The 24286-nt window shown below is 36.3% G+C and overlaps 1 protein-coding gene across 5 annotated transcripts in view; it reads right to left on the bottom strand.

Annotated features, from left to right (window-relative positions):
• The window catches only part of ATP2C1 (ATPase, Ca++ transporting, type 2C, member 1), a 158947-nt gene that overhangs the window by 75957 nt on the left and 58704 nt on the right, over nucleotides 1–24286 (bottom strand). For 4 of the 5 annotated variants that reach the window (XM_011933672.1, XM_011933675.1, XM_011933676.1 and 1 more), the window contains 6 exons: nucleotides 11348–11458; nucleotides 9738–9854; nucleotides 7150–7239; nucleotides 4375–4410; nucleotides 1169–1230; nucleotides 234–342 (listed from right to left, as the gene is read on the bottom strand). In XM_011933672.1, coding sequence (XP_011789062.1) covers nucleotides 234–342; nucleotides 1169–1230; nucleotides 4375–4410; nucleotides 7150–7239; nucleotides 9738–9854; nucleotides 11348–11458 — 525 coding nt within the window. The remainder of the gene's footprint in view (nucleotides 1–233; nucleotides 343–1168; nucleotides 1231–4374; nucleotides 4411–7149; nucleotides 7240–9737; nucleotides 9855–11347; nucleotides 11459–24286) is intronic. The other variant, XM_011933674.1, reaches the window with a different exon arrangement.

A 24286-nucleotide genomic window follows, 5' to 3' on the forward strand; every position in this document is an offset into this window, starting at 1 on the left:
ACATGCAGGTTTCTATAAAGATCTGCTGATTCACTAAACAGACACCTCAAAAGATGCTACAGTAGGGACAGATATATTTTAAGGAAAAAAAAAAGTTTATATATGTCACATGTTAAAGTAGAATACCAAATGTTTCAAATCAACTATGTGTTAATTCCTTAAAACTGGCAATGTTTATCCTTTAATCTACATCCACGTATTTTCACTTATTACAATCAGATCCCCAAACTTACCTCAAACAACCGTAAGTCAGCAGGAACTCTGTCCCCAACAGAAAGGCAAACTGTATCACCTGGAACCAAGTCTCGGGCAAGTGTATGCTCCAATTTTCCTTCACGCACACTGTAACATGAAATAGAAACAACCATGGTTAAAAAAAAAATTCAACCAACTTACCTTAAAAAATTATTTCCAGTAGGCTTGTCTGAGGAAAAGGCAAATATAAGAACCAAGAAAAAGACTGTTTCTAAACAATTAAGATGCCAAGATGACAGAAAATCACTTGAAAAATGAACTACTTGTTCAAATGTAAAATGTGCAAATTGAAGCAACCTTTTGAATCACCTGGGTCTGTTTGACTGTGAATCTCTATACTCAGAACACTGTGTAGCACATACTTGAGCACGCGCGCGCGCACACACACACACACACCTGTTAAATACAGCCGGGCACTGTGGCTCGCGCCTGTAATCCCAACACTTTGGGAGGCCGAGACAGGTGGATCACGATGTCAGGAGATCAAGACCGTCCTGGCTAACATGGTGAAACCCCATCTCTACTAAAAATACAAAAAATAAGCTGGGCTTGGTGGTGGGCGCCTGTAGTCCCAGCTACGCAGGAGTCTGAGGCAGGAGAATGGCGTGAACCCGGAGCTTGCAGTGAGCGGAGATTGTGCCACTGCACTCCAGCCTGGGTGACAGAGCCAGACTATGTCTCAAAAAAATATACAAAAAATCTGTTAAACACATCCATGTCTCAAGAATCTCAGACTTTAAAGTTTTCAATGGTACAGGTTTGCTACATTAATGAGACCAGGAACTTTTTGTGTCAGATTAACAGTGTCTTCCTTATGTTCAGACAAAGTGGGGATAACAATACATACGGTACTAGTCACATTCAACTTCTATTTTTAAAGGGACGGAAATCCACACCAAAAAAAGGATCATACCAATGGCATTCTGGTGGCACAAGTTTACTCAATTCTTCAAGAGATTTTTCTGAACGATACTCCTATTCAAACAAAAAAAGTAGAATTTAATTTTGTTCCTATGAATATATTCCATCTCAATCATTATTTTAAAATTTCCCCCAATTCTCATCTTTTCCTTTACTTGTGCTTATATTCTTACCCAGAAAAGCTTGTCCCTTATTTTAAAATGTTAAATTGTAGAGATCAATTTTGATAATTAAATATTCTCAGTTTTACATTTTAATATTCAATGTATAAACCTAAGGTTATTTAGAAAAAAGATGAAAACTGACTAGTATGTCCAAAGAGTACATTTGAGTCATTAAAAGTTTTAAGTCATTGAGCCTTAAAATTTAGATACTCTTATGTTAAGTGTCTAATGACCACAGAAGTCAAAGAAAATTAACTGTAAACAACATTTGCTTTAGGGATTTAAGCCCATGCTAACAGCAATGGTTTACAAAGTAAGTTTGCTTAGAACAAACATGGGAAAAACAAGGAATAAGATGTGGCTGGCTCCATACTGACAGACCCAGTTCCCATTCAAACTGTGTATCCAAAAGGGAAAATTCTCAGGAGTTCTAACAATGTGATTTCCAGCTTTTTTCAATCCAGATAACAAATAGCTGAGGGTCAGAAACATCCTTCAACTCACACTACTACTTAGTCCATATTTCCATGAGCAGTCTTGCATCACACATCACTGCTATTTTTGCCTCATGTCTGCAGTAAGCAAAAGAATCTGCTAATCTAAAGTCAAAAGAGGGAGAGGCAAATAGTGGAGGTAGAAAGGTTGGGAGTGTTTTGAAATGACTGCAGTGCTAATACCAGTCAAAATGTTATATCCATCACAAACTTCAAAAGGAAAACACAAGGCTATGTAAGAATAACTTAGAACATAATCAGTCTCTACTTAATCTTAGAGTGACAAATATAAGGAAAATCTACAAATGTAAAAATCTTAAGACAACAGCCCAAACACACGAAGGGAATTAAGGAATTTGGAAGTTTACCCCAAAATTCTGTAATATGCTAAAAAATACCCACCAATCCTAGATGCCAGTAATAAATGATATAGATGCTGCTCAATCTTTACCTATCTCTTCTGGTTCCTTAGCCTCTACTCCCTACAATTATACAGATACCTCTACATCAAAATGATCATTAAACATACCACCTAAAACCTAATAAATGCCTACAAGTCATTTTTCAAATTTATTGTAAGGTGACATCATTATGACCATATAAAACAATTAGCTATTTTTATGGCTGGGAAGAAGTACAGTGGTGTGGGGAATGGGGATTTCAAAGACACACAGGAAAAAAGGAGAACATAAATATAAAAAGGAATATAAAAAACACTCTTAAGACACAGGTAATATAGCACAAATACCAAATAATGATAAAGTATTAAGAATTTTTTATACATTTTTGATAAAGAGCTTTTTGATTAAAGCATTATAAGTTCAACTGACAATAAATAGGATCTTTTTGGAGAGGATTTTTACTTGTTTATAGACTATTTTGTTGGTTTCACAGGCATATTTGGTGATGGGTCACATGTCTGTAAGAATCAGACCTAGCAATTTGAAAACAGGCTTTTTATAAAGTTTTCATCCTTTTGTGAGGTTTCCATCAAATGTACCTATCATAAAGACATTTAATAGTCTCAGCCATAGCATTTAATGTATATAACAACACTGTCTTGTGTAAAATTCCATACTGACTTACGTTAAAATCACAATTTTGTGGTGTTTTTTGAAAGCAGGGGCTTTCTAGTAATCAAAGAGAACAAGGTACTAAGGTCTTCCATACAAAGTGATACTATTTGCAGGAATCCTTCTGAAGTAAGGCACTCCACATATCTGACACATTCTTAAAGACGCAAGAAGGTCCAGTCATCCAGTGGGTCATACCACTCACTTGGCTGAATGAAGAGCTGCCTTGAATAATGCTTAGCCTGAAATGACCTATGCTAGACTAACCAGCTCCACCTGACCATGGGCAACATTTGTCTAAGCAAGAAGATTCCCCTAAAAGCAGAACCCTGATAGACTACTAATGGAGCTCACAAACCTGCTGCAAATAATCTGATTCCAACTGGCTTTCCACACTGGGTTACTACAGAACTAATAACAACTATGTTAGAGATTACCCTAAGAGGCTGGGATAGTGAAAAGAAATACCCACATAATAAATCATAGATGTAAGAACAACCATAGTCACTCAACAAACAGGCTTCAGATTCAAAACAGCATGAACTTCAGGCTTATACAACAGTATTACATTTTTCCCTAAGCTAGAATAATTCTATTCTTGTTAACCATGTTTTAGCTAAAAAGGAAATCTGCTGATATTGTGAAACACTGTTCTAAAATCTACAGAAGCTTCAGATATTTAAATAAACATAAAAAAAGCCTACATTTCTGTTTATGTCTGTACTTATTAAAAGAAATCTTGACATTATCTCCACATTATTCATAGTAATTTTTAAAAGGGGCTACTTTACAAACGTTTTATTTACTGTTTCAATTACTTTGATCCAGATCACAACACCCCTTTTGTGGAGGAATGATAAATTGTTTTAAAGGGAGGGGAGAGGAGGTCATGCCAACAATGAGCAGAACCATTTTAATTCCTCAAAAAAGACTCAAAAATAAAATAAGGTTAGGCAATAAATTCAGCACACAAGTGCAGCATTTGGCTAAGGGAATCAGTCACAGAAACCTGTGGAATTTTCTTCAAATGGTACATGATAGATCAACCTTTTAATTCTACACTTTTTTGTTTCATCTAGACTTAGCTCTAGTAGGTATTAAAACATAACAGTGTTATGAAACTATAAACTCTGGTCTAATTTTTTAATTGAAAAAATAAAAAAGCTTACTGCTGGATTTTATTTCTATTACTATGCTTTTTGTTTCCATCTGCTTCAGTTAGCCTTAACATTATCAAATAAAAAACTAGATTTTCTTCATCTCACTACCTAAATGAAAGCAGTTCCTTAGTCCCACGACAAGCTTCCCTGAAGAGTTGTCTGTAACATCTGAAATTATTTTGAAAACAAAGAATAAGTTGTTCTGATGGGCATTACAACCCCCAATAGCAGTAGGTTTTACCACAAGACACCTCGATTTTTAAGCAATTAACATACCATTTTCATGTTGGCAAAATAGACTACTTACCTGAACAAAGGCAACTGTAACAACGATAAGTATTGCCTAAACAAAAGAAACAGGCTTTTAAATCAGACATTAACTTGAGAAGTGACTGTAACTGTTATTTTATTTCTCTATCTGCAGTCCCACAATAACAGATTTTAAACACTGAGATCAGCTGGAGAAAAAATCACAACTTTACCTTAAGGCCTGTGGGGGAAGCAGCCAACAGTTTACAGTGGCTTGCCATTACCAGGGCAGCTTCTCTAACTTTTTGATCTCAGGGCCCTTTCATGCTCTCACAAATTGAGGACTAGCTTTTGTTTAAGTGGGTTATATATACTGATATTTACCACATTAAATTTTTCAACTAGTCAGTTTTCATTTCTACTTAACTCATCTAAAAAATTTAAACCTCATTCATTACATGTTAACACAAATAACTTTATGAAAAATAAATTTTCAAAAAAAAATTGTGAGAAAAACAGCAGTGTTTTAAATTTTTATATTTTAATATCTGACTTTCCAGAAAGCTAGTATTCCATCTACTATAACATACTGTTCGGGCTAAAGCGTATGAAGAAAATCCAGCCCCATACAGATAAGGTGGAAAAGGGAGGAGCATTTTTTTATTTTTTATTTGTTTTAAGGAGGAGCATTTTGTTTGTTTGTTTGTTTTTGTTTTTGAGACAGAGTCTTGTGCTGTCACCCAGGCTGCAGTACAGTGGCATGATCTCAGCTCACTGCAAGCTCTGCCTTTCGGGTTCACACCATTCTCCTGCCTCAGCCTCCCGAGTAGCTGGGACTACAGGCGCCCGCCACCACGCCCGGCTAATTTTTTTTTTTGTATGTTTAGTAGAGACGGGGTTTCACTATGTTACCCAGGATGGTCTCAATCTCCCGACCTCATGATCCGCCCGCCTCAGCCTCCCAAAGTGCTGGGATTACAGGCATGAGCCACCGCGCCCAGCCTAGGGAGGAGTATTTTAACAGTTTTTTCAGAAGATTGTGGATATTCTTCTTAGTTACTACACCAAAACTCAACAAGTGCTAGTTACTTAAAGGTAATCTGCAATGTAGAATATAAAACTGTATCGATGAACTTTTCATAATCTATTATATTAAAATCCATTGACCTATCTTGCATTTGAACGGATCTTTTACCATTTCAGATTTTGTAACATCATGCATTGGTCTTCTGGAAAATATTGGTTCACTTGGTTATTCAAATCTTTCCCAAGATTCCCCAAATCTTTCCCAAGGTTATCACATTTCTTAACAATTTTTTTAAAAAAACACACATTTGTTGAAATCACTACTGATCTAATTGGAATAAAGTCTTAAATACTGGGATGTTTTCCAGCCCATAGGAGTGCATACAAATTTTCCAAAACTCTAATTATTGCTTGAAAACCTGAATTTTATCATTAGCAACATATTCTGCCAGTTGCCTTTCCTTGGTCTGATTCGCTCATTTAATTCACTTTCAAAAATAAGAATCTGCTGGTTACCCAAGTCCTAACACCCATAGTTTGTCTATGAGTCAGTCTCTCAAGTACATGGCTAGTTTGCCTCACAATAATTACCCTTCCTTGAGACAAACCATTGTATTTCAATCTACAAAAGAGTTTCATGCACACTTCCCATTTCATTAAACAAATTACTACAAAGGCATGTACTCAAGGGTCCAGATTTAATAAAATTAATTTTTACTGCTTTATCAAGAACACTCTTAAGAGAAACACGAAAGAAAACAATGACTGTTAACAAAGTTTGGTGCCATTACTTCAAATTGTGCTAAGGCCCTAACAATTTCACCCACCACTGTTTTTGTGCCATTAATGCCCAAAGTCTATAATTAAAAGACAAATAATGTTTTAGTATTATTAAAATGGTTGTGACCACACACACCCCTTGAACAGGTCTCAGGGATTTCTGGGAGACTGCAAGCAATAGTTCAAGAACTGCAACTCTACAATACTAGCTACAGTGTTCTTAAGCATAACATAGTGCTTTTACTTGCTACAAATTTTTTATATAACAATGAAATGGGGCAAAAAGGAAAAAGACGAGAAAATAGTTCAATGAAAGCTAGAATAACCTAGCTGGAAAGAATAAAATCATATACAGTATATGTATGCAGTAAATACAGTCTGCACTGTAAGGAATATTTTTAATTCCACATGTCAGGCTTTAGTTCACAACTAGTCAAAATATATTCTCAACTGCAAAGTGAAAGAAATTTAAAATTTAATCAGATAATTATAAAATTTCATATCTGTGAAAATTATCAGATTGCTAAAGAATTTTCATGTGTGCTAGTCACAGACTTTAGAACATTACTCAAAATTACTGTAACTATAATAAAAGCAGAAGTTGAGCCAGGCACAGTGGCTCACACCTGTTAATTTTGACACTCTGGGGAGGCGAAGGTGGGAGGATCACTTGAGGCCAGGAGTTTGAGACCAGCCTGGGCAACATAACAAGACCCTGTCTTTACAAAAATTTTGTAAAATTGCTGGGGGTGTTAGCATACACCTGTAGTCCCAACTACTCAGGATGCTGAGGCAGAAGATAGCTTGAGCCCAGGAGTTTGGGGCTGCAGTGAGTCATGACTATACCACTGCACTCCAGCCTGGGCAATAGAACAAGAAACTGTCTCAACAAAAAGAATAAAATAAAAGCAGAATTTGGACACTGAAAAAAATCTGAGAGCATTTCTCAATTTATTTTCCAAAATAAAAACCAATCCCAATTTATACACTTACTCAACAGATCAAAAATATGTAATTTTTTTCTTACCACAGTGATACTGACGGCATCATCAAACTGATGCATTAAAACACTGATGACTGCAGAAGCCAGAAGCAGCATAATAAGGGGATTTTTAAACTGAAAGTAAAAACAAACAGCAATTTAACACAGTTTTGTACATGACAGTTCGCTCAGCTTTAAAAAAAAAAAACCATAAGAGTATGACTGGAAAATTACACAAGTCTATACTCGGTTTATTTCATGTATCTCTTCGATTAACAACAACAACAAAAAAAGTTTATACTTAACTACATTTAAAAGCTTTGTAACAGTTCCTTTTCAGAAAAAAAAAAAAAGAAAATTAAATAGCAATACTTAAAACTAAGAATTAACCAATTCCTTATAGTATACAGCAATTTTTGGTATATTAATTTAATAAATATAGCTGTTCTGAATTTCTACTGAGGCTATAAAAAGCAGGAGAAGATGATTTTTAAGCTAAAAATTTAGGTTAAATACTGAATAGAACACTGAGATTCAAACATTTCTCAAGTAAGTACATTGGTATAGATTACAATTCTGTGGCTGACTTACATATCACAGAAAAAAATTCCCTCCTCTCCACAAAAGAAACTGAAGATTTTCCTCATGGCTAGCTCTCCTGGTTTCCATCTACCAGAAAAAATCATATCTAAAGAAACAAGACTATAGCATCAACCTGATCACAAAGCATTTAAATGACCTCACACCAGAGTCAACCCCAAATTCTTCCAGTTGGACATTCTATTCCTTGAAGCTGTGATGTTAGAATCTCTTCCTCTGCTGAAGTGTTACATCACTGTCAAAGCTGCGAAGTAACTGACTAGGCCACAAAGAATCCATCCCACCAGAAAGCCCCAGCCCTTAGATACCATAGCTCTGAGGTTACATGCCACCACCTCCAAAGTCCCTTTATGGTTCCATTCCCTGGAACAAGTCCCAATCCAGGTCACATCAGAATCCTATAAGAAACTTTTAACAACACCAATGCCCAGATTCACACCAAATTAATTAAATCAAAATCTTTAGGAATAAGGCCCAGGCTTTAGCATGTTTTAACCCTCCCCAAGTGATTCTAATGAGGATTTAAAAAAAAAAAAAAATAAGTTAAACTGCCCTAACAAAACAACACTACAACTGCAATATGGTTCAGGGCTGACCAACCAGAAACCTGACTGAGTCAGAGTACCTAGGTTTGAATCCAGCTGCTGGCACCTGTGTGTCACCTTAATCTTTTTAAGCTCCAGATTCTTCCTCTGGTAAAACAGAGCATTATACCATAAGAACTGTTATAAGGATTAACTAAGAATGTACATGAAAGCACCATGTAAACCAAAAAACGTTCTTAAAAATGTTAGCTATTAACACCACACTTTGAGGGCAACCCCCATGATCTTTTTTATTTTCCCCTGAAAAAGCTGTGCCACATTACTAAGCACACCACTTGATAGATGGCAGGCTGCAGAGGAGGAAAGAGTCACCCAGTGCTTTATGATTACGATGACTATTTACTGTTATTTGTTTGGTTGTGCTTAACTACATTACAAGCACTATTTAATTCTCACAGGCATCCCAAGGGGCAGGTGCTCTAGCTTTGGTAACAGGATCAAGAAAGTAAAACATTAAATCATACTGCCTAGGGATAAGTCAAATCATTACAGTTTATAAATCCAGAGTAAACTATGTCAATACCTTCTGAAGTCTTGGTATTCTGGGAATGTGGTAAGTGTGAAAATACAAAGACACATATAAATAATACTCCATAAAAATAAGACAGATACACACGAGGTTCATCTAACCTTTAAAATTCCAGTGTTGCTACTTTAGACAAACTCATTTGCAAAATTAAGCCTGGCAAATTTAAGTTCATTAGCAGAAAAGGCACTTTAGAAAAGTTAAACACAGATCTTTTTAGAAAGACTGCAGGTTAAAAGGCACAGACATTTACTAAAAAGAAATTTTTAGCAAAAAGTATTTGTTTAGCAAACCAACCCAATTACTTCAAAACTAATCCTAGTAACCTGTAACTTTTTACATTAACACAATGATTATCAAGATAAAAACTGCCTAGAATAAGTCTTTCCTAAAAATTAGGATGAAAATATGTAAGTATCATCTACTGAGAGCTAACTATCTCCTGTAAGGTTATGATCACCATTTTACAGATAAGGCTCAGAGGATAATAAAGACCATACAACTGATAAGAAATGAAGGTGTAATTTGTACCCAGGTAGCCTGAGTTTCATTTACCTAACTTACTTTTTACTAGTTTTCTGAGCTGATCATGATTACCTTAAAAAATATTGCCATTCCTATCATTTAAATAGTGTAGGTTTGATATTAGGAAGGACACTACAGTCAACAGTATTATCTTTGTGTAATATATCCATATGGAAAATGTTGTCTTTAAGATTTGCATACTAAAAATACAAGAATTCCCAATCTAAAATCTAAAAATAACCTAAAATTTTTAGGTAAAAAACGTCTGAAAACTATTTCCTTTCTCCATAAACAATATCACCAAAGTAAGCAACTAAATAACAGAAGTCCATGTATTAATAAATTACACAGTAGAAGAGGAAGTAAAAGTATCTTACCTGAGAAATATACTTCTTCCACAGTGGCTCATCTTCACTAATATCAAACTCATTCCAGCCATGAAAGGCTCGCCTATGACTAACTTCACATTTGTTTAGACCATTCTGAAGATCAGCCTGTTAGAGTTTATATATGAAAGTGATTGAAAATGTTAGCACAGAAAAGAAAAACACAAAAAAGCACATAACACAAAGTATGGTCATATTTATAGAAACTACAACAGTCAAAACTAGTCTATTATGAGAGCAACCTATCAGTGGTTGCCTGGGGCCAGAAGGGATACATAGAGAGGGAGGGATTAATTACACAGGGACATGGGGGAGCTTTCTGGAGTGATAAAGATGTTCTATCTTAATGGTGGTGGTGATTACATTTGTCAAAATGCAAACTGTACACTTTAAAAAAGTACATTGTATTTTATGTAAATTGTATCTCAACAAAATTGATGATTTTTAAAAAAATGTAAACAAAAAGGCAGAGTTTACCAAACCAAATTTAGGGAGAAAAATAAACAACACAACCAGCCACAAGACTTACAGAAAGCATAACAGTACATTTTAATTAGCTTTTTCCTTTTCATTGTTGTTCAGCTGTTTTCTAAAATTAGTTTCTCCAAAAGAACGTTCAAGGGGCCATAAATGCCTTCCTTGTTCTCTGGGCCTATCAAAACCCTGGGGTTGGTATTAATTTTTACTCTTGGACTGTGTAATTATTTCATGCTGAAATTTTGTGCTTCCTAAATTACTCAAAAGTAAGGAAGTTAAGATGAACTTCTTCTTGGAACAGTTTATGTTCTATAAACACTACCTACATCCTTCAGTTATTCTCTCTCATGATTTAGTATTCTAACTATTAAAGAATAAAATTATCTGTACCCCCAAAATAGTTGCCCTGACCAAAAGGTGATTATAACAGAGTCCAATAATGGAGCCCTTCAAAACAAACATATTACAAATAAGTGGTTTTAAAGCAGAGTATAAATACAGTAACAACAACAACAAAACTAAAAAAGGATACCCATTTTTTAATGCTATCACTAAAATATGTGACTGTTGAAGGAAAAATAAAAAATATTATCTTTTTTATGTTTCAATAGATACTACTTTTAAAAACCAGGAAGAGCCTACATAAGCAATTATAGATTATCTGCAATTCTAAACCTGTACTTAGTTTTTACTTTACCTTAGAAAACCCTTATCAAAAAAAAGATAAACTCCTACCACTACTTACGTTAATTATTTTCCTAATCCAACAAATCCTTACACAGCACTAATATAGTTCCTAGAAATGCTATTATGTTCTAGAGCTGCACTGTCCAATCAGGTAGCCACTAAGCCACCTGTAGCTATTTAAATAAATTTAAATTAAATTAAAGTCAGTTTCTCCATCACACTAGCCACATTTCAAGTCATAAAGTCATGTTTAATTCTGTCAAGTTTAACCCCATGTCAAGCTCAACAGTCCTATTCAACTTGTGGCTACTATGCTGAACAGCACAGAACAGAATATTTCTATCACTGAAGAAAATTAAATTAGACAGCACTGATTTATAGACTCTAAGTGACTGACTTTATACCATCTAGTCCCTTCCTCCCCACTAACCACTTACTTGGAGAATGCTTGCAACTTCACTCACTGGTAATTCACTTGCTTTTTTTGATGTCAATACAGGAATCATTGTCTCATTTTCACCATTAGGTATTTTTTGAAAACGTGCAACCTAGGAAGTAAAACCAAAGAAAAAATATTTGAATACAGCAAACAAGTGTAATGGAGTCTAGAGTAATAAAAATCCCAAAGTTCACAGCAACTAATTTTCCAGTTAGAAAAATATTTCAGACTAATTATGTATCTAGTCCTAATAGGAAAGACAATTTTTATACTAACCACATGCTACTTCTCAAGAAAATACATTTCAAAAACTAAGCCATCAGTGTCCAGCTAGAACACAAAATTTTCACATTGAATGAAAAGCACACTATTTCTCCACCAACATAAGAGTAAAAAGTAAAACAGATGTACTATCTAGCAGATCCTGATGATTACAAATAATCATAATCCTCTAAACTCATTATGTTTAACAAGCAAGACAAAGTACAGCTAAGCTTTCTCCATTTTAACTACTCCTCTTAGTCAGTCAGCTCATAGCTGATATACCCAGGAAAGAAAACTGGCTACTCTTACCAACGCACCACGACAACAAGTCAGACTTTAAGAGCTACTCACAAACTAGGAGAAAAACAAGAAGTAAAGAGACCAGATAAGCAAAGGATGCACAGGTTAGTGAAGGGGGGCTGGAGGTAAGGGTGGGGAAGGCTGTGAATAAGCATAGTCACGAGATAGTAGTCATCAAGGTACCTACTTGATGCAGCTTCATAAGTAAATATCTGTATCTACAAAAAACTGTTTAACACAATTCTAGAAATAAATCCTCAATATAGATTTGTTCTGAGTCCTAAGCTGAGATTCTTTACAGACAAAAAGTTTTGAGTGAAAACAGGAGGAGGACAAAAACTGCCCACTATTGAAATTTTCAGAGACAAATTGACTTGAATTGCCACACATCCACTCGATTAAAATAATACGAAAACTAAAATGATCATCTTACTGCCAAGATACAAGTTTTTAAGCTTTCAGGTAAGATCTTTTCAACCTTGGATAATTAACGTTTTTAGGATAAAATATTTCCCTAAAAGTTTTAAAGCATTATCTTTAGGCAAATGAAATTAAAGAAGATTCTACTACATTAGAGTGTCATTACAGAGGCCTGCACGCATAAAGGCTTTTTGCATTTACTCCAAAAAATGATAAATTGCTGAGGAAAAAAATCTTCTCTCAGTATGACTGAGTTTCTGGAACAATCAAATCATGTTTTCTAATCTTATTTATGTAAAAGTACAGTTGGATGTCTCAATACTTTAAAACAAACAGCAGTAGTATTTTTCAACTTTTAATGAGGAGATATTGGTGAATAAATATGAGGAAACTAGAGACAGATTACCTTTCTTTACTGCAAATTACTGAAATTATTTTATAGTACCATATTTTTACATAATTAAGAAATGTAAAAACTTAGAGGAAAGATTAGCAATTTTACAAAAGCCACACACAGGTTTTACAGACACTGAAATGCCCGTATTTCAAATCTATAAAACAAACTAGGACAGAGGAAAGACTTCACTGAACCCTTCCTAAGTAAAACATTGGAGAAGATTCCCCCCAAAATGATTTAAATCTGAAAACAATGAGAATTGAAATAACTGACATGGTTATTTTATCTTGTGAGATCATAAAGCAAAATTAAGAAGAATCAAGTAAATTTGCACTGCCTGCAGTGACAAAGAGATCAATAAAATCTCTTATTTCTAAGATTCCCCAAACCTTAGCTTCTTCATATATAACCTGGAGATAATATTGCTAAACAGAGATGTTTGAGGATTAAATACACTAACACAGCGTTTGACTTACCATTAGTAAGAGCTCAAATGACAGCTATTAATACTTTTGTTCTAACGAGATCAATAAAGACTAAACAAGGTGAGTAAAGTCAGTTCATGATAATTCCCTATTAATGTTTACTTTTCTATCAATAATATATTGGAAATTGCTAACTCTAGTAGCCAGTATGCAATATGACAGCCTTACTCATAAAACGTTTCTCAAGTAATCCTTTGGTAGTTGGTACATAGATAGGGACTACATTTGAACACACTTTACATAAAACCCTTCGGAGACATTCCATGGGCTCAAAGTAGCTGTAAATCTGCAGAGTAGGAAATTGTATTATTTCATATAATAAACAATAAAACACTATAGGGGCATCATACTCTTTAAATACATAAAGGACTGCTTTGAGATGCTCTCCAGCTGCAACCACACCTACCTCAAGTGTGTTCACAAGTGGAGGAGTACTAAGCGACAGAAAAGCAAGATGGTAAAGTCCATCCCAGAATGCCAGGCCATATTTAACTTTGTCATTCCACATGAGTATACTGCGTGGAGTAGAAGGCAGCAGAAACTCATTTCAGGAATACAAGGAGATGAAGAGCAATAAGGCATGTAGGTGTTTTAATGAAGAACATGGAAGCTGCCCATTTGGAGAGAACTGTTCCAAGTCTGCCTACCCTGATGGTGGTACAAAGGAGCCAGAGACAGAAAATGGGAACATATACAGGGCCCAAGGAAGGAACCAACTCTGGGAGCTCACTGAGGAAACAGAACAGCAGCCCCTTTGGCAACAGTGAACAAGAGTCTTTCATCTTTAAGCTAGGTGAGAGGCTGCTTAAGCTCTGCCTGCAGGTGGGGATGACGACCTGACAGTCTCTGACAATGAATGCAGCTTGTTTCATGATACGCTAGATGAGTTTTACAATTTGAATACACAGCAACTTTGCATGGCGTGGGAACTGGTCTGCTGAGACTCAGATGGTGGCTGTACCCTGTAGTAGTATAGCAGTTGCCTGTTTCTCTCCTAGGCAGGCCTAATCAACTCTAGGTGCAGTCATAATAATTTTTACCCAGAGCTGGTTTTCTTAATCCCTCATCTTTCCCCAAGGAATATACTGTTTTCTCTATTTTAAAAAGTTGAAAAGGCTGGGCATGGTGGCTCACACCTGTAATCCCAGCACTTTGGGAGGCCGAGGTGGGCGGATCAGGAGGTCAGGGGATCGAGACCATTCTGGCTAACACAGTGAAACCCCGTCTCTACTAAAAAATACAAAAAATTAGCCAGGCACGGTGGCGGACACCTGTAGTCCCAGCTACTCGGGAAGCTGAGGCAGGAGAATGGTGTGAACCCAGGAGGCAGAGCTTGCAGTGAGCCAAGATCGCACCACTGCACTCCAGCCTGGGCGACAGAGCAAGACTTCATCTCAAAAAAAAAAAAAAAAAGTAAAAAAAAATCTAGTTTTCTTGTAAAATGAATTTAACTACCAGTTAATATATGTAGGTTTGTTGTTTTACCTGTTTTCAACCAGATTCACATAGTACTTATATAGCGTTTATGAACTTTCCATATTCAGTTTTAGGACACCAGATACAAAACTAAAAGCACTGGTCCTGCTTTGGGGTCCAAGAATAGAGGTGAAGGGTAAAAGAATCTGATGTGGCAAGCAGCCTTCTGCTATAGACTGAAGAGGTGGGTCCTTGAGATTTCCAGTGAAATCTGTACATCTGTGTTTATATATTTGTTTTCTACCAAGATGGTATAATTCCTATTATGTGTACTTGTTCAGTGGTTTAAATGCACAGAAGAATATTACTGGGCAACCAAAACCAGGTGCAAATGTGTTGAGATGTTTAATGTGTTTCACATGATAGGAAAACTGTGAAAGAACACATATAAAGATCGCATGCATAAAATACACAGAGAGTTGGAAGGTGACGCCCAAGGGTTGACAGAGCTGGTGTGTGTGTGTGTGAGCGACAAGGTTCTCATCCCTGCATACATGTGACATTCCTAGCCTTAGTGGCAAAACTTTAATAGTTTGAGTCTAGTATGGCAGATACATTTTAAAGGATAAAGCAGTATATTGGTAGTTATCACTACATAGCTATGCTAGTTTTGTCTACATATTTATAGAAATGAGGATTAGCCAGAGCAGTTAAAACAATTTGGTTATCCCACATAACACATACTGGGCCTTGGATATACTATTTTATTTAATGTTTTAGTATCACCTAGGCTTTCCAGTCCAAGTACTTTTTGAAAACCTTTGTCTCCTCATTGGAGTGGTTTTGCTATCGAGTTTTTGTGTTTCCTTCTGTGTTTATTTGCCTCGTTCCATGCCTGAACTTTGCAGGTAGATACACGTTATTCAAAACTATTATCTAGATGCTCAAATTAAGATGGTGGATAGGAGGCAGGACTAGCTTGTACCTCCCACTCCGACGGACAGAGCAACATGTAGAGAGACTCACCTTATGAACTTTTGCTACAATACAAGAACCACCACAGGAACATGCCAGGAAAGCCAAGAGAATCCACAGATCCTTTGAAGAAATTGGATTCCCACTGCAGGTTCTCCAGGAGGCCTAAAAACTATGAGTCTGCTTGCTTTCTCAAGGGGGAGGATTGTGGTCTGGGGCAAGTTATCCGCCCTGGTAACCGGCTGCCTGGAAAAAGACTGAGTGATGTTGGGGAGGCATGATGGGAGTGAGACCAGCCTTTAAGACCGCGGGTTGCATGGAAGCAAGGTAAGGTCTGTAACTGCCAGCTTTCCCCCACTTCCCTGGTGACTTGTATGACTCAGCAGAGGCAGCCACAATCCCCCTGGGAATATAACTCCATTGGACTGGGAATCACATCCTCACCCGCTCAACAGCAGCTGCAGCAAGCCCACCCAAGGAGAAGCTGAGACACTCTTATTCCTGCCCCCACCTGGTAGTCTTTCTCTAGCTATCCTGGTAGCCAAAGACAAACGTCCATAATCTCTTGGAAACTCTATGGGCCTGTCCACTGCCTGAGAAACCTGAATATTTGACCAAGTGTCTCTAGGGCAAGTTTGCATCCTCCCTATAGCACCACAGCTGATATGCTCTGGAAAGCACCACTCCCAGCTGGAGGACAACCAAAACAAAACCAGCACACTAAACAAAAACACAACCAAGGACCCTCACAGAGTCTACTTCACTCCCCAGCTACCTCCACCAGAGCGAGTCCTGGTATCCACCGCTGCAAGACCTGAAAACGGATCACATCACAGGACTTTTTACAGACACTCACCAGTACTACCCTGGCACCCACCCAGTAGCTCAACTGGGTGGCTAGACTCAGGAGAACAAAAACAATCACTACAGTTTGGCTCTCAGGAAGCCCCATTCCTAGGGTAAAGGGGAGAACACCACATCAAGGGAGAACCCTACTGGACAAAAGAAACTGAAAGCAGCCCTTGAATCCCAGATCTTCCCTCTGACATAAGTCTACCCAAACGAGAAGGAACCAGAAAACCAATTCTGGTAATACGACAAAACAACGTTCTTTAACACCACCAGAAGATCATACCAGCTCACCAGCAATGGATCCGAACAAAGATGAAATCTCTGAATTGCCAGAAAAAGAATTTAGAAGGCCAATTATTAAGCTAATCAAGGAGGCACCAGAGAAAGCTTTTTCTTTTTTTTTTTTTGAGACAGAGTCTCACTTCAGCACCCAGGCTGGAGAGCAGTGGTGCAATCTAGACTCCCTGCAAACTTCACCTCCTGGGTTCAGCTATTCTTCCACCTCAGGCTCCTGCGTAGCTGGGATTACAGGCGCCCACCACCACACCTGGCTAATTTTTGTATTTTAGTAGAGACATGGTTTCATCATGTTGGCCAGGCTAGTCTTGAACTCCTGACCTCAAGCAATCCACCACCTGTGCCTCCCAAAGTGCTGGGATTACAGGTGTGAGCCACCACATCTGGCCTAGAAGTAGCTATTTTTATATCAGACAAACTAGATTTTAAAGCAACAATAGTTAAAAAAAGACAAAGAAGGCCAGATGTCGTGGCTCACGCCTGTAACCCCAGCACTTCGGGAGGCCGAGGCAGGTGGATCATGAGGTCAAGAGTTCAAGACTAACATGGTGAAAACCCATCTCTACTAAAAACACAAAATATTAGCCAGGCATGGTGGCGTGTACCTGTAATCCCAGCTACTCGGGAGGCTGAGGCAGGAAAATTGCTCGAACCTGGGAGGCAGAGGTTGCAATGAGCTGAGGTCACACCACTGCACTCCAGCCTGGGTGACAGAGCGAGACTCCGTCTCAAAAAAAAAAAAAAAACACAAAGAGGGACATTATATAATGATAAAAGGACTAGTACAACAGGAAAACATCACAATCCTAAATATATATGCACCTAACACTGGAGCTCCCAAATTTATAAAACAATTACTACTAGGCCTAAGAAATGAGACAGATGGCAACACAATAATAGTGGGGGAACTTCAATAATCCACTGATAACACTAGACAGGTCACCAAGACAGAAAGTCAAGAAAGAAACAATGGACTTAAGACTATACCCTACAACAAATAGACTTAACAGATATTTACAGAACATTTTACCCAACAATTGCAGAATATACATTCTTTTCACCAGCAGATGGAACATTCTCCAAGACAGACCATATGATATGCCACTAAATAAGACTCAATAAATTTAAGAAAACAGAAATTATATAAAGTATCCTCTCTGACCACAGTGGAATAAAACTGGAAATTAACTCCAAGAGGAACCCTCAAAACTACATAAATACATAGAAATTAAATAATCTTCTCTTGAATGATGACTTCAAGTCAACAATGAAACCAAAATGGAAATTTTAAAATTCTATGAACTGAGGGGTAAGAGTGACACAACTTATCAAAACCTCTGAGATACAGCAAAAGCTGTGCTAAGAGGAAAGGTCATAGCATTAAACGTCTACATCAAAAAGTCTGAAAGAGCACAGACAACCTAAGGTCACACCTCAAGGAACTAGAGAACAAGAACAAACCAAACCTAAGCCTAGCAGAAGAAAGTAAGTAACAAAGATCAGAGCAGAACTAAATGAAATTGAAACAAAAAATTACAAAAGATAAATGAAACAAAAAGCTGGTTCTTTTAAAAAAAAAAGACAACAAAAAACAAAATCAAGAGACCATTAGCAACATTAACCAAGAAAAGAAGAGACAAGATCCAAATAAGCTCAATTAGAAATGAAACGGGCGATATTACAACTGATACCACAGAAATAGAAAAGATCATTCAAGGCTACTATAAACACCTTTACATGCACAAACTGGAAAATCTAGAGGAGATGGTTAATTTCCTGGAAATATACAACCCTCCTAGATTAAATCAGGAAGAAATAGAAACTCTGAACAGACCAATAACAAGTGGTGAGACTGAAACAGGAATGAAAAAATTATCAAAAAAAAAAAGTCCAGTACCAGATAAATTTATGGCTGAATTATTTCAGACATTCAAAGAAATTGGTACTACTGTTACTGAAACTATTCCTAAAGATAAAGAGAGAATCCTCCCTAAATCATTCTATGAAGCCAGTATCACCCTAACACCAAAACCAGGGAAGAATATAACAAAAAAAGAAAATTACAGACCAATATCCTGAATAAACATAGATGTAAAACTTCCCAACAAAATACTAGCTAACTGAATCCAACAGCCTATCAAAAAGGTAATACACCATGATCAAGTGGGTTTCATACCAGGGATGCAGGGACAGTAAATGTGATACATCACATAAACAGAATTAAAAGCAAAAATCATATGGTCATCTCAATAGACACAGAAAAAGCATTTTACAAAACCCAGCACCCCTTTATGATTAAAACCCTCAGTAGTATCAGCATAGAAGGGACTTACCTCAAGGTAATAAAAGCCCTCTATGACAAACCCACAGCCAACAGTATACTGAACAGGGAAAAGTTCCAGTTCCGCCTCAGAACTGGAACAAGACAAGGATGCTCAATTTCACCACTTCTATTCAATGTAGTACTGTAAGTCTTAGCCAGAGCAATCAGGTAAGAGAAAGAAATAAAGGGCATCCAAATCAGTACAGGGAAAGTCAAACTGTTACTGTTCAAACATGATATGATCATATACCCAAACTAGAAGACCCTAAGGGCTTATCAAAAGGCTCCTGGATCTGATAAACGAATTCAGCAAAGTTTCAGAATACAAAATCAATGTACGCGTATCAGTAGCACTGCTATACACCAACTACCAAGCTGAAAATCAAATAAAAAAACTCCATCCCTTTTACAACAGCTGGAAAAAAAAAAAGGAATTAAATACTTAGGAATATACCTAACCAACGGGGAGAAAGATCTCTACAAGGAAAACTAAAAAACACTGCTAAAAGAAATCATATATAACACAAACAGATGGAAACACATTCCATGCCTCATGGATGGGTAGAATCAGTATCGTGAAAAGGACCATACTGCCAAATGCAATCCACAGATTGAAAGCAATTTCCTTCAAAGTACCATCATCATTCTTCACAGAACCAAAAAACAAAAAAACAAACAAACAAAAAAAATCCTAAATTTCATATAGAACCAAAAGAGAGCTCACACAGCCAAAGCAAGACTAAGCAAAAAGAACAAATCTGGAGGCATCACATTACCTAACTTCGAACTACACTAGAAGGTTATAGTTACCAAAACAATATGGTACTGGTATAAAGATAAGTACATAGACAAATGGAACAGAATAGAGAACTCAGAAATAAGCCAAATATTTACAGCCAGCTTATCTTTGACAAAACAAACAAAAACATAACATGGGGAAAGGGCACTCTATTCAACAAATGGTACTAGGATAATTGGCAAGTTACATGTGAAGGATGAAACTAGATTCTGATCTCTCACCTTACGTAAAAACTCAAGATTAAAGGCTTACTTAAATCTAAGATCCAAAACCATAAAAACTCTAGAAGATAACATCAGAAAAACTCTTCTAGACACTGGCTTACGTAAAGACTACATGACCAAGAACATAAAAGCAGATGCAACAAAAGCAAAAAATAAACAGATGGGGCCTAATTAAACTAAAAAATCTTCTGCAGAGCAAAAGAAATGATCAGCAGAGTAAACAGACAACCCTTGAGTGGGAGAAAATATTCACAAACTATGCATCCAACAAAGAACTAATATCCAAAATCTACAAGGAATTCAAACAAATCAGAAAGAAAAAAAATCCTATCAAAAAGTGGCCAAAGGACATGAATAGACAATTCTCAAAAGAAGATATACAAATGGCCAATAAATTTATTTTTTATTATTATTTTTTAAATGCTCAACATCACTAATCATCAGGGAAATGCAAATCAAAACCACAATGAGATACCACCTTACTCCTGCAAGAATGGCCATAATTTAAAATTAAAAAAAAATAGATGTTGGCATGGATGTGGTGAAAAGGGAACACTTTTACACTGCTGGTGATAATGTAAACTAGTGTAACCACTATGGAAAACAGTATGAATATTCTTTAAAGAACTAAAACTGGAAATACAGTTCGATCCAGCAATCCCACTACTAGGCATCTACCCAGAGGAAGATAAGTCATTGTATGAAAAAGACTCACAAATCCATGTTTACAGCAGTACAATTCACAACTGCAAAAATATGGAACCAGCCAACCAGCCTAAATGTCTATCAACCAATGAGTAGACAAAGAAAATGTGGTATATATATACCATGGAATACTATTCAGTCATATGAAAGAATGCAATAATGGCATTCACAGCACCCTGTATGGAGTTGGAAGCCATTATGCTAAGTGATGTAATTCAGGAATGGAAAATCAAATATCATAGGTTCTTACTTATAATCGGGAGCTAAACTATGAAGGACACAAAGGCATAAGAATAATACAATGGACTTTGGGGACTCAGGTGGAACAGTGGGAGGGGGTGAGGGATAAGACTACACATTGGGAACAGTGTACCCTGCTTGGGTGACAGGTGCACCAAAATCTCAGAAATCACCACTAAAGAACTTGTCCATGTAACCAAAAACCATCTTTCCCCAAAAACTACTGAAATAAAAAATATATATAAATAAATAAAAAGATTCAAGTTCAGTTTCCAGAAAAAAAGAAAAATATCTCAAATAAATGATCTAACTTTACACCTCAAGGAACCAGAAAAAAAAGAACCAAGTCTATAGCTAGGAGGAAAAAAATAAAAAAGATCAGAGCAGAAATAAATAAAATAGGGAAAAAAAGCACTGAGTCGGTTTTTTGAAAAGAAACGAACTTCATAAACCCTTTGCTAGACTAATAAAAAGAAAGCTCAAATGAAATCAGAGATGAAAAAAGACTCATTACAACTGCTGCCACAGAAACAAAAAATTCATAAGAGGTTATCAACAATTATACACTAACAAACTGGATAACCTAGAAAAATGGATAAATTCCTAAAAACATACAACCTATCAAGACTAAACCATTTTAAAAAATAAAATTTCAACAGATCTACAACTAGTATGAAAACTGAATCGGGAATCACAAACCTCTCAACACAAGAAAGCCCAAGATCCTATGGCTTCATTGGTGAATTCTACCAAGCATTTAAAGAATTAACCCCAATCCTTCTTAAACACTTTCAAAAAATTGAAAAGGGTAAAACACTTCCAAATGAAAACAAGCCAATATCCCTGATGAAGATAAATGCAAACCCTCAAAATACTAGCAAACCAAATCCAACAATTCATTACAAGCAGCCTACACCATGACTTAGTGTGATTTATCCCTGTGATGCAATGATGACTCAACATATAAAAAATGTATTAATATGATATACAACATTAACAGAATCAAAGATAAAAATCACATGATCATCTCAATAGATGCAGAAAAAGCATCTAACAAAAATCAACACCCTTTCATTATAAAAACTCTCTACAAACTAGGAATAAAAAGTAACATAATAAAAACTGTATATCAAAAGCCCACAGCCAACATTATATTCAATAGCAAAAAAAGGAAATTTTTCCTGAAAGATCAGGAAAAAAGCAAGGATGCCCACTCCCACTACTTCAATTCAACATAGTACTGGAAATCCTAGCCAAAGCAATTAATCAATAAATTAAATGCTTAATAAAATATATTAAAAAAATATATACATCCAAATCAGAAAGGAAGTAGTAAAATTGTCCCTTTTGGGCTAGGCACAGTGGCTCATGCCTATAATCCCAGCACTTTGGGAAGCCGAGGTGGACGGATCACTCGAGGTCTGGAGCTCGAGACCAGCCTGGCCAACATGGTGAAACCCCATCTCTACTAAAAATATAAAAGTTAGCCAGGCGTGGTGGCAGGCACCTACAATCCCAGCTACTTGGGAGGCTGAGGCAGGAGAATCACTTGAACCTGGGAGGCAGAGGTTGCAGTGATCCAAGATTGTGCCACTGCACTCCAGCCTGAGCGACTGTATGAGACTCTGTATTGGAAAAAAAAAAAAAAAAAAGAAAGAAAGAAAACTCTCAAGATTCCATTTTTAAGAAACTGTTAGAACTAATAAACAAATCTGAGTAAAGTAGCAGGATGCAAAATCAACATACAAAAATCAGTAATGTTGCTATACACTAACAAGCTATCTGAAAAGAACATTAGGAAAACAATCTCATTTACAATAGAAGAAAAATTACCTAGGAATAAACTTAAATGAGGTAAAAGGTTTGTTTACTGAAAACTACAAAACAATGATGAATGAAATTAAACAAGACACACACAAAAACAGAAACACCTACGTTCATGGATTGTTAAGACTTAATATTTTTAAATGTCCATATTATCCAAAGTGATCTATAAATTCTGTGCAATCGCTATCAAAATTTCAGTGGTATTTTTATAGAAATAGAAAAACAATTTAATTCTGAAACTCATATGGAACCACAAAAGACCATAAATAGCCAAATCAATCTTGTAAAAGAACAAAGCTGGAGGCATCATACCCTGATTTCAAAATATATTAATATTACAAAGCTACCATAATCTAAACAGTATGGTACTGGCATAAAGACAGACATATAGAGCCACAAGAACACAAAAAGAGATCCTAGAAATAAGGCCACACATATATGGTCAACTGACTGTCAACAAGGATGCCAAGAATATATAATGAGGAAAGGAATGGCATCAGGAAAACTTCATATCTACATGCAAAAACCTAAAAAAAAATAAACTGGGCCCTTTTCTTAAACCGTACACAAAAATCAACTAAAAATGATTTAATAAACATAAGACATGAAACTAAAACTCCTAGAAGAAAACATACAGGAAAAACTTCGTGACACTGGTGTCAGCAATTATCTCAAGGATTTAACACCAAAAGCATAAGCAACCAAAACAAAAATAAACACGTGGGACTACATCAAACTAAAAAGCTTCTACACAGCAAAAGAAATAATCAACAGAGTAAAAAGGCAACCTATAGAATGAGAGAAAATACTTGCAAACATGTATCTGACAAGGGGCTAGTCTCCAAATATATAAAGAACTCCTATAATTCAACAGTAAAAAAAACACAAATAACTCAACTTTAAAATGTGCTAAGGACATCAAGAGACATTTCTCCAAAGATATACAAATGCACAGTAAGCACATGAAAACATGCTCATCATTAACCATTAGGGAAATGCAAATCAAAACCACAACACAATATTACCTTACACCTGTAAGGATAACTATTATCAAAAAACCAAAACAAAACAAAACACAACTACTGTTGGTGAGGATGTGAAGAAATTGGAATCCTGTTGGTGGGAATGCAAAATGGTGCAGCCACTATGGAAAAAAGTATGAAGGTTCCTCAAAAATTTAAAAACAGAACTACTATACATTCCAGCAGTCCCCCTTTTGGGTATTTATCCAAAAGAATGAAATCAGGATCTCAAAGGGATATTACCACTCCGATGTTCACAACACTATTCACAATGTGATAGTGATAGGTGCAGAAACCTAATGTCCACCAACAGATGAAAGGATTTTTAAAATGTGGAATATATGTCCAATGGAATACTATGTAGCCTTAAAAAAGAAACTCTAGGCTGGGC

This window comes from Colobus angolensis, unplaced genomic scaffold, assembly GCF_000951035.1.
Source record: "Colobus angolensis palliatus isolate OR3802 unplaced genomic scaffold, Cang.pa_1.0 Scaffold129, whole genome shotgun sequence".
NCBI classification, from domain to species: Eukaryota; Metazoa; Chordata; class Mammalia; order Primates; family Cercopithecidae; genus Colobus; species Colobus angolensis.